Here is a 10,080-nt window from a genome sequence, read left to right on the forward strand (position 1 = left end):
CTTACAGACATCATTTTGGCTCGTTGCGCTACATCCTTACCCAGGCCTTCACAGCCCACTATCCTATACAGAGGTATAGACAGCATGTTCTCGACTAAGCCTAAGCGTATTTTGTTTTTTCTTAAAAAGAACAAATACTCGAGGGAAAAATATGGTCACAGTATTCTGAAGGACGCAACAACTTCTCGACTGCCCAGTAATTCCTACTTGTAACATTGGATGTAGATACGTCACATTCCGCCAGTGCTTTTGGCATTCTTGAATGAATGACTGAACGGAGAAATTATTTCCTTTCATCCGACAGGAAGAAAGAGCAAGATGAAATCTACCTTACAATTAATTGTGTAAGAGCCCAAGCCCTCCCTCGCGAACTCAGCAAACTCAATTTGTGCGACTAATTAGCTCCCAACTGGAATGCCAGATAAAGAAAGCAAGCACGCGGTGCATCCTTTGAACGTTTAAGCGACACATGTGAACATAATTTGCAGAATATGGTAAAAATTGCCAAACAGAAAAATGATTCAGGCTGCAGCTCACGAGAACAGAGATAATACATGACCTTGTAGAAATGAAAGAAATAGTCTGTAAATTTCCAGGAAACGAGCAGGTAATATCATCCTTGTCTTGCGTAATAACGTCGCAGGGCGCTGAGGGGCATGACCAGAACAACAGTAAGAAAAAAAAAAGATAAAAATGAACAGACTGTTGAAAAGTTGGTGGGTAGAGGACATGGAGGGCAACAAAATTATTCCGAAAAACACGGATGTAAAATTCTCAATAAGGACAGTGAATCTCCGACTAGTCTGATGTGTTATGATATTTAGTGAGGTTAATGAATAACACCCCAGCAGAGCAGTCTCATGCGGGTCTCGCCAGGGAGCAGCAAATGACCCTCGAATTAGCATTGATGTATAGTGCGAAACATGGGTTAGAAGCGCCCAAGGCATAAAGGAACGAACATGCAGCAGCAAAATCAGCAGCAGTCAGTGAAATAGTTTTGCGTTACTGCATCTAAGCACACTCAATTTCACCCCTAGAATTTTTTTGTGGGCTTATAAATGGCTCCATTTTTCTCTTCCTGAATGAGCACAAAGACTTAACACCGCAAAAGCGGGATGTAAACGACAAGGAAGTCGGCATTTATGTTAAACTGCATTTAATGAAGCAGCTAATTCCCATGTCGAGTTCTGCAAAACGTAGCCACAAGGTGGCGTGAAGTAGCCGATAAGCCTCGGACACCGGTGACAGAAGTTAGCTCTTGGATGGATCATGGAGCCAGTCGGTTCCGTCCCATAGTTTCGGTATATCCGTGCCTTCCATTTCGCGAAAGAATCTCTCCTCCAACCGGCTCGATTGCTCCGGCGAAAAGTAATTCCTCCAGTCACCCACAACGCCTTTCCTAACGAACTGCACTTCAAACTCTTTCTTCATGGAGCCAACGCTCGAGTTCTCCAAGACGGTCTCCATCTTGTCCTCATCTTTGGAAAGAGTGTCGGCGATGTCAGCATCCACAAAGCGCGTTATCTTGAGCACTGATCCCCTTACGTCGGCATGCATGCCTTCGTAGGTGAGGAAGAGCACGTTGGGCTCGTTCCTCTTAGCGTACCACGACCGCAGGCTCTCGTAGTAACTGCCGAAGTCGGTACGGCCATCCAAGAAGATCTCGAAGTACTCGTCGAAGGTACCGTCCTGGAACCTGCGGTGAGGTAACAATTGAACATTTGAATCATGCAGAATTAAATTAATGTCTATGAATTTCCGTCTAGCGTTAAGTCGGCGGATGCCTTCCGTTAGCACTGGATATTCAAGAGAGAAAAATAAACAGGGGAAAAAGTGGAAGATGATTAAGCGGGCGGGAACGCAGCGAGCACAAACAGGAAGAAAAAAAAAGACGAAGAGAGAAGGTTGAAAGCCAGAAACGCTACGAACAAGCAGAATGAAGGCACAGACTGCAAGAACCAAGGGGACGAGGAGGCCGCGAGCAAGCGAAAGACAAAAGCGCCACTAGCCCGAAGAAATGGAAGGGAAGAAGCATTGCGCGCGCAATGAATTTGAGAAGTAGAGGCCGACTATGAAGCAGAAAAACTCAAAAGCTGCTTGCCCTCGTAATGAAATTCACCAAGCTGAAGGTCGAAGCTTATTACCAAGTGGCTTATTGACTATCATTACCTGCATGCGACCAAAGTGCAGGTGAGAAATTTAAAGATAAATCACAGTCATTCGCTATCGCCACGGATCACTGCTAGCATCACAGTCGTCATAATTATTACCTACTTTTTGTACTGTATAGCGTCTGTAATAGAAAAAACTTCCATGGTTTGTTCTACTTCTTGCATTACATTGAAATAAAGCCTTCGGCAGCTTATAAGGGTTTCTAGTGTTGTGTGTATAATGTTCGCTAACCGTTTGTCTTTTGCTTTACTTTTTTTTTTTCTAAATGCAGTTTTTTACCCTTACTAAGTTAAACCATGTATTACTTTCCGACCTATCTAATGGGTTAAAATTGTTGCAATTATCTCACTCTGTGTTACCTGACTTTGTCACTTGGTTTATCTGTGTAATTGATATAATTCGCTCATCATGTTCATATTGAAGTGCCATAAATGCCATGGCCTTGTACCCAGTATATTTGTTCTTTTTCTTCAAACTTTTCATCCCAGTTTGTATGTATCACTTGTGTGTCCTTCCTGCTGTACTCTCCTGCGAGATTGGCAACATCGGTAAATAAATAAATAAATAAATAAATAAATAAATAAATAAATAAATAAATAAATAAATAAATAAATAAATAAATAAATAAATAAATAAATAAATAAATAAATAAATAAATAAATAAATAAATAAATAAATAAATAAATAATACGGTCAGGTGATACAATTCTGGATTAGAAGGCATGTGTCCGAAAAATCACATTAAGTAGAATCATTTTACACATACATTGCTAACCTTTCTTTTCAGCGAAGTTTGTGATACTGTCGGATGACAGTGACGATGTCGTAGGCGACGAACGAACAGACAGGTGTAGACCTGAAATGAATTCTCTATTGAGCTGACTTGCGACCGCAAAAGAACTAAGCAACTCGGCGGCGGCGATAGCATTAAAGCGCGCTGGCTGTTCGTAAAACTACGAATGCCGCTGAATTCGGCAGCGCTCAATTGAAAGTGGGTGAAGAAACACCTAGATAAGCCGGTCGAACGAAACTGAAGAAGTCTGGAATAATACGGAAACAGTTGTGCTTGCCTGCAGCGCATCCGAAACAAATCTAGGCGCACCCCACGCTATGGAGAAAGTTATAAAGCGCGCGAACAAACAAAGAGCACAAGATCCTTCCGTTCGCTACAATCAGAGTAGTAAGACTGAATACCGGCGGTTTTTCAAAGACAAGAAATAAAGCTTTAAATGGTCCTCGGCAATTTTATCAAGGATTTCTTCGATGAAGGCTTAAAAAGCTACGATAAGGCGACATGATTTTGTTTTTATTCGGATGACACAGACAGCCGCCGACCAACTCCATGAAAATTAACGCACGAAATTAAAGATTTCGTACTCGAATCTTTTTTGTTATCAGTTAAAAACCAACAAAATTAGGCGGAGACTTACTGGTAAAGTGCGTAATGGTAGAGCAACCTTGACAAAGCTTACTGAAGAGACGCCATTCATAAGAGCCGCGATAGCTCAGTGACCTTGATGCTCGGCCGCTGATCCCAAAGGTCGCGGCATCGACTCTCTCAGTCGTGGCGTTAGCATTTAGTTGCAGGCGAAATGCGAAAACACCCATATAATTTGCATTATCAGCGAGCTTTAAATAACTAAAGTGGTCTAATTAATCCGGAGTTTACTACGAGGAACCTCATAGCCGCTTCGGAACGCTGAACCTCTCTATTTAAAGCTCACAGTATACGAAGTGTTTGTCAGATGTTTCTAACCGCCCCCCTCCTCCTTCGGTCGAATACGCGCCACCCTGCACGCTCTTGAAGGAACATATGTCATTCTGCTCATGAACAAGGTTTGCTTATCATGACATTTACTGTATGTGCACTGCCCGCTTTCCACCCAAAATTCTTCGTATTCATGCGCATCCTTTTGCACTCTTAAAGCGTCATAACGTGTGAAACTCTCCAGTGAAGGTCACCTAGCTATTTCTAGTGGTGCCTATATATGCGAGGTCCTTTTTCGCACATCGTGGATTCATTAAATCTGCATGAGCTTCTCTTCCCAGCTGTACTGTTTGCACCAGCAGCTCTGTACCATAGCGAGCAAGAACTTTTAAAAACGATATTTAGAGGGGTACACTCGCACTACAGGACGCCATTCACTGGTGAAAGCTAGCTCATTTGTTGTGACGCTGAAAATCGCGCGAGTTACCAAACGTTACTGTCCCGGATGGTTTCCAGTATATCTCATTACGCAGCCGAAACCTCCTATGAAAATCTGGCTTCTACTTGGCCTATTTTATCGGCAAATCATGCTTTCTGGGTAGCTTTGTTTATACAAAAGCTGAGATAACCACTTCAGCCCTGCAGAGCAACGAGTCAGACTTCCGCATGTCGACGTCGTGCACCAAAGCCCCCTTACCGAGCTGCGAAGTGATGCAAAGGCGAAGGAATGTTTGGCATTGGGGGTTTGGGGGAAAACAGAGGTTGGATGGTTCTACTCAGCTTTCGTTCCTTTCCCTCCGTACATTTCTCTCACTACACTAGTCCCTTCCAGTGACCGATGCCACTCACTTGTAGGCTGGTATAGTCTTGGCGTGGTGGTAGAAGGAAACGCAGCAGTCCTTGGGATTTCTTATCACGTATATGTACTTGGCCGCCTCCGAGAAAGGCACCAGCTGGAAAGGTAGGTGCGTGAACACAATCCGGGGTCTGGAGCACTTCTCAATGGCTTCCAGTCCCAGCTTCTCCAGGAAGGCGGATCCTGGAGTGATGCCACGGCAGACCTGGTAGGCGGCCTTCAGGATACCCAGTACCCAGTGGGTTCCGCACTTCGGGAACGTGTCCAGCACCACGTCTCCAGGCTCGGGCTTGTACCGAAGACCGCTGCGGTAGACTTCTTCAGAGAAAGAGCCTGGAAGTCTGTGACCATCCACGATCTGGCAGTACGGCCTGTCACGCTCGATCATGATCGCGCTTGTCCACAAAGCTCTACCGGACGATAAAGTACTGTCTGCAAAATAGAGGCAAAAAAAAAAAACTTAAATCAACTTTGGCACGTAACGACCAACTCGAGCTAAGGTTTAGTTATAAAATTGCGACCTCAATGTACTCTCCAGTTTTGTCTGTAAAATTTAAGTGCTTTGCACCATCATGAACTAGCAACTAAGCCCAATCCTCTAAATTCATAATTTTGGAATCGAATAGCTCATATCTGTCTAAAAACGTTCACCGGCCCAGACATACCCACACTTCAATTGTTTCCATCTGCCAAGAAAAACAAAAATGCTCAGAAAATACATTAGGTGCACATCGCCAGTAATAGCAGTGCCTCGCTTGTATGCAAAGTGACTCCTTAGGTGGTGCGCTGAGATTCTACTACTCAAATCTCCCCTTTTAAATGATTTTCCCCACAAGTATATTCATCGTCTGTACAAGATGTGATAGGAAGACAGATCAAAAGCTGCATCAAAAATTACCATTAATCGCGGCAGATTTTACTCACGCCTTTATATCGAGAGTACTATTGCGTGTTCGAGGGGTTTCGACTGGCGCTTGCATATGTGGCACTTCATTATAATTATTCGAAAGAGAAGCGAACTTACCAGTTTCCATAAATAGGCGAGAAAGTAAACGAATCCGGAAACATCTGGCAAGCTACAATTTAAGCACTTGGAGTATGGGCCTTCAGTGTGGGGGAAATTACTTTAATAAAAAAATTATCTCGATTCTTTTTTTTCTAGCAGCGCCTTACTGGGCCAGTTCCGTCTATGTAAATTTAAATTCTCTCAGCGTTAGAGCTTTGTTACACCCAGACAAAACAAAACTTTTTGTGAGTTACAAGTTTACCTACTCAACGGCGGCATGTCTTAATGGCACAGAAACAGGGAGCAATAAGCAGTTGGTGTCAAAAAAATAATAATTCAAAAATACTGCTAAATACAACTAACGTTCCGTGACCTAGTTTACCGTTTCCGGTACACGTAACACGAAGCGAAGAACGCAAAGGAAAAAAAAAGAAAGCGTGTGCTCTCGTCTTTTTCATGCCACCCTTGTCACCAAATTGCTTTCCTCTAAACCTGCGCAGACAACACGGAAGATTCGGAGCGCGGTGACCGTAGCTGATTTGAAAATGCGCGCGCGAATGCGAGCGCCGTCTTTTGCCCGTTGCCATGGTGCGCCACTCTTCGGTTGACGCCGCAATATAGGCTCGAGCGAATGCCGTCAGCGCTTACAAATATTTTCGAAAATAGCGCCGAAACACGGCTTCCTCTCCGGCTAACGAACTCTAGAACTTCGCCTTATACATTCACTTCATCACCCAACGAGACGTCACAACTGAAAGTTCGCCTTTATCACGGGGATTTTACAGACGAGTCGGTCATTAAGCTGAGGATCATTGTTGAGAGCCACGTCTGCAAACGCCTTATACGTCTTAGATAACTAGCTGCCAGCCATATGACAAAATCCACGGTAAGTACGCCGCTTTAGTTTTTCCATAGATCCGGCTCGCGAATAACACCCCCAAGCGTATAGGGAACTATGAGCCTCAATGGATGATTAGAATCTCTTCATACTACACGGTAGCGTTGCCGACAAAAGGGGCCACACAATCGCGGCTAGCAACCAACCACAGACTCACCAGTTTGGTGCGTGTTGTAGGGGTTATAGTTCTACACGGGCTCCGATAACCAGTCGGCTCAACTTTCCGGCTCCTCTCCCTCGCCCCGAGTGAAGTAGATCCGCGCGCCGCTCCGGTGGCGCTTGCCGGCGTATTTGTACAACGTGGCCGACTGCTGCCGGGAACGGCCCACATTCGAAAGGCACCGCCGTCGCTGCACTTCAAGGACCACGTGACAGTCGCTCGCGAAAGCGCTCCACCCCGGCAAACTTTGTACGTGCGATCGCTTCGCAGCACGTGCTATCTATCGGTCGGTTCCGCACCGTCTTGCTCGAGTGCTCGTTGCGGATATGTATACGGCGCGTGTCGCAAAAACTGTGCAGCATTACTCAAGTCACGCAGCTGACGTTAGCGTGTCGGCGGCCTAATTCTTGCAGCTATCAGCACAAGTCGAACCAACCGTATTATAAAATACAGCGATAGCCTCGGAATTGGGAACTACTCAATTTATTCTCACACACTAAGTGTTTCTCGTTCTCTCTCATTTTTCTCTCTCATTTTTCACTCAATGCAGCGCTATCAGCAGCGACGACGTGGCCTTCGGGTGGCACGCTTTCTCGGACTTTCTTTCTAGACTGCCGATAATTTACCCGCCCAGGAAACGTTGAGACCACTTCAGAATAACGTTGAAAACCTAGCACCACACACCTGTGAGGGGATTCGAACCTAGTACATTCGGCCTACAAAGAAAGCCTGCCTGAAGCTATATAGTTATATATCCACAGCTCTGCATGGTTATATAATATCAGACAGTTTAGGGTGCAACACCCACGCCCGTCGACCCTGCTGCCTTCGAGTATTTTTACTTGCAAAACAGAAACGAAATTACTTCTAAAGACTCGATCTGAAGTGGCTGGCCTCGAACGTGACTCAGTCTATGTCGTCAAGCATTCTTTCTTCCGGAGAAAACCTGTTTCTGTTTCTTTACTTCGGTTAATTCTGAACACTTCTGTCCGAAGGCAGCAAGATTATCCTACTGGAGGCATGTTGCGAAGTTAATCTTATGGCTGGGTGTGTCTTGGCACCGTTTCTGCTTTCTACTTCTTTTCCCTGCACGATATGACTGTGACAAAATCACTCGCTTCATTAATTAAATGGTCAGTTTGAGCGGGTGAAATGAGGTTGGCCTCGACCGCGCTGTCAAAGTATGAAATATGGAATCAGATTTAACTTACGGCGTGTTAGCACATCAAAAAGTGATGCGAATAAAGATAAAACATTTCGGAGACATTTAAGTTCCGGCTTTAAGAGTAAGACCAAACAGCGTTAACGGCTCCCATTAAGAAACATCATCCGCGAATGCGCCCTTTCACATCGCTTGATCACGCTCTTTTAATTTTGTGATCCTAATATACCACACATACGCATCAGTATACAGTTGTGAGCTACCATATAAAAAAGACAACCTGTCTTAGATAAAAAGCTCCGCTTTAGCAAAGCAGCACGAGCGTATACCAGCGCATGGCCCTGGGGCAGTGTGTCCAACTCGCGACCTGAGTGTACTGAACGGCTGTGGATTGCGATGTCATCCTCTCATCTCAAAGTCGGAGCGTCATATGGTCTGTGGCGTCACACAATCACCTGCCACCTCTGGGCGATTTGTTCGCTCACAACGGCGACGCCAGTTTTTTTTTTTTGTAAAATGGCGCCATTAACTACATCGCGTTAAAACAATCACTTTGAGCGTCGCAGCGCGGCAGGCGACAATAGCACGATGTACCGGAGTTCTTTCAGACGGGGTAATAGGGCGCCATAAGCATCTAAACTGCAAGTGTACGCGAATGCATTACCTATCCCCGCGTTGGTTGCCTTCATTATTTTGTTTTATTAAAGCTTCTTTTGGGGGCGAGTTGATGTATCTTGAATTTAGGAAACGTAAGAGCGCAAAAACATGCAACAGCAAACGAGAAGAGGAACACGACGTGACGCAAGTGCTGTCTTTCAACTAATTTTTACTGCAGGAAGGAAGAACCTTATACATAAGGCGAGAAACAGAGGGAACAGCAAGGTTGACAACTGGGCAAGTTGGAAAGGGTTCATTTTTAACCAGCCAAAGGACGAGAAGAAGAGGACAGGACAAGGCTGGACTAACAACTGAATGTTTATTGAACGAAAGAAAACAATGAAGGCTCGTTCTGAACAGCACACGCACAACCCAACCGGTGAAATGGCAGGAATGAAACGGAGGGAGAAGGTAAGGGAAACTAACCACGCAGGGAGGATAACAATCAGTACGAAGGTCGCACACGTAAACGAGGAAGGCAGAGAGGTACGAGGCAATGCATGGAGTAGCTTTATTTGAACCCATCAAGAACTTAGAGGGCGATGAAAACTTGAATCTTTACCGCCGTCATCTTCCTCCCTTTTCAGCAGGATGAAATCCCTTGAGATTCAGCGATGTCCAGGGCCACATCGGTGACCTTCTTTCAGACTTCTTGTTCTGGCTAATCACAGAAGCCGCCCAGGAATTCATATTTCTGCTTGGTTTGTTGTAGCATGTCCACACCATGCATGTGTATCATGTCTGCAATTTCGTTACAATTTATTTACTCCGCGGACCCTGGATGGCCGTATGCCATCTGCTTAGTGCGAGTCGGTGGGGAAAAAAACCCCGCCCTCCAACTTTCTCCATATGACCTCTCCATTTCTGCATGGATTTTGGCCCGCGCGAGGCAGTATCTGTCTTTCTAATCTGTCCGTGATGAAGAATATCGTGATATGTGTTCAGGCTTTCGCTCTGAAGGGGCTTTCTGCTCGACGAGACCAAGCTGGCAACCCGGTGTGCGAGTCCTAGGCCATAGAGGGTTTACAAAAGTGCGTCTGGCAACCATGAGCGGCACACTGATCCCGCTCTGGCCGCCATATTTTGTTCGCTCCATCCGTTCGCTTCGTGTCCGTCCGCCAGCGCTCGCCGTTCTGTTCGCGCTTTTCACGTTTTAACCTAGTGTGCTGTGCTTGGACCTCTTTTCTGTCCCTTGCGGTTTTTGTTAGCGATGCCTAGAAGCGTATTTTCACAGCCGAGACGTGGCGGGGCCCACCGGCCGCGCTGCCGAGCGCAGTTACAAATTGCTCTATGAGTCGTGTATGAGCCCTTCGGCAATCCGCAGCGTCATCCCTATCCATGTACAGTATCTAGAGTTCTGTAATGTGGATTTTTTTATATGTGCGCCTTTGCTGTTTACTTATATGCTTATGAGAGATCATCGCGAGTTTGTTTGCTTGGTTTGCGCAATCACCGTCGCTC

The 10,080-nt window shown here is 45.4% G+C and overlaps 1 protein-coding gene across 1 annotated transcript; it reads right to left on the minus strand.

Annotated features, from left to right (window-relative positions):
- Positions 1-1,033: 1,033 nt before the first annotated feature.
- On the minus strand, positions 1,034-7,083 carry LOC146209207 (sulfotransferase ssu-1-like). Its single transcript, XM_084597023.1, has 3 exons — positions 6,798-7,083; positions 4,730-5,168; positions 1,034-1,696 (listed from the first exon to the last, which is right to left on the minus strand). Exons 2-3 carry the CDS (start codon positions 5,122-5,124, stop codon positions 1,252-1,254), a joined length of 840 nt encoding a protein of 279 aa, XP_084453149.1. The 5' UTR covers positions 5,125-5,168; positions 6,798-7,083; the 3' UTR covers positions 1,034-1,251.
- Positions 7,084-10,080: the final 2,997 nt, after the last annotated feature.

The sequence above is a fragment of the Amblyomma maculatum genome, chromosome 1 (assembly GCF_055883805.1).
Source record: "Amblyomma maculatum isolate TAMU_Amacu chromosome 1, ASM5588380v1, whole genome shotgun sequence".
Taxonomy (NCBI): Eukaryota; Metazoa; Arthropoda; class Arachnida; order Ixodida; family Ixodidae; genus Amblyomma; species Amblyomma maculatum.

Excerpts from the sequence above, each read along its gene's own strand:
- LOC146209207 (XM_084597023.1), bottom strand. The coding sequence starts at position 5,124 with ATGATCGAGCGTGACAGGCCGTACTGCCAGATCGTGGATGGTCACAGA. Across the intron at positions 1,697-4,729 it reads AAGACTATACCAGCCTACAA|GTTCCAGGACGGTACCTTCG; the intron begins GTGAGTGGCATC and ends ACCTCACCGCAG.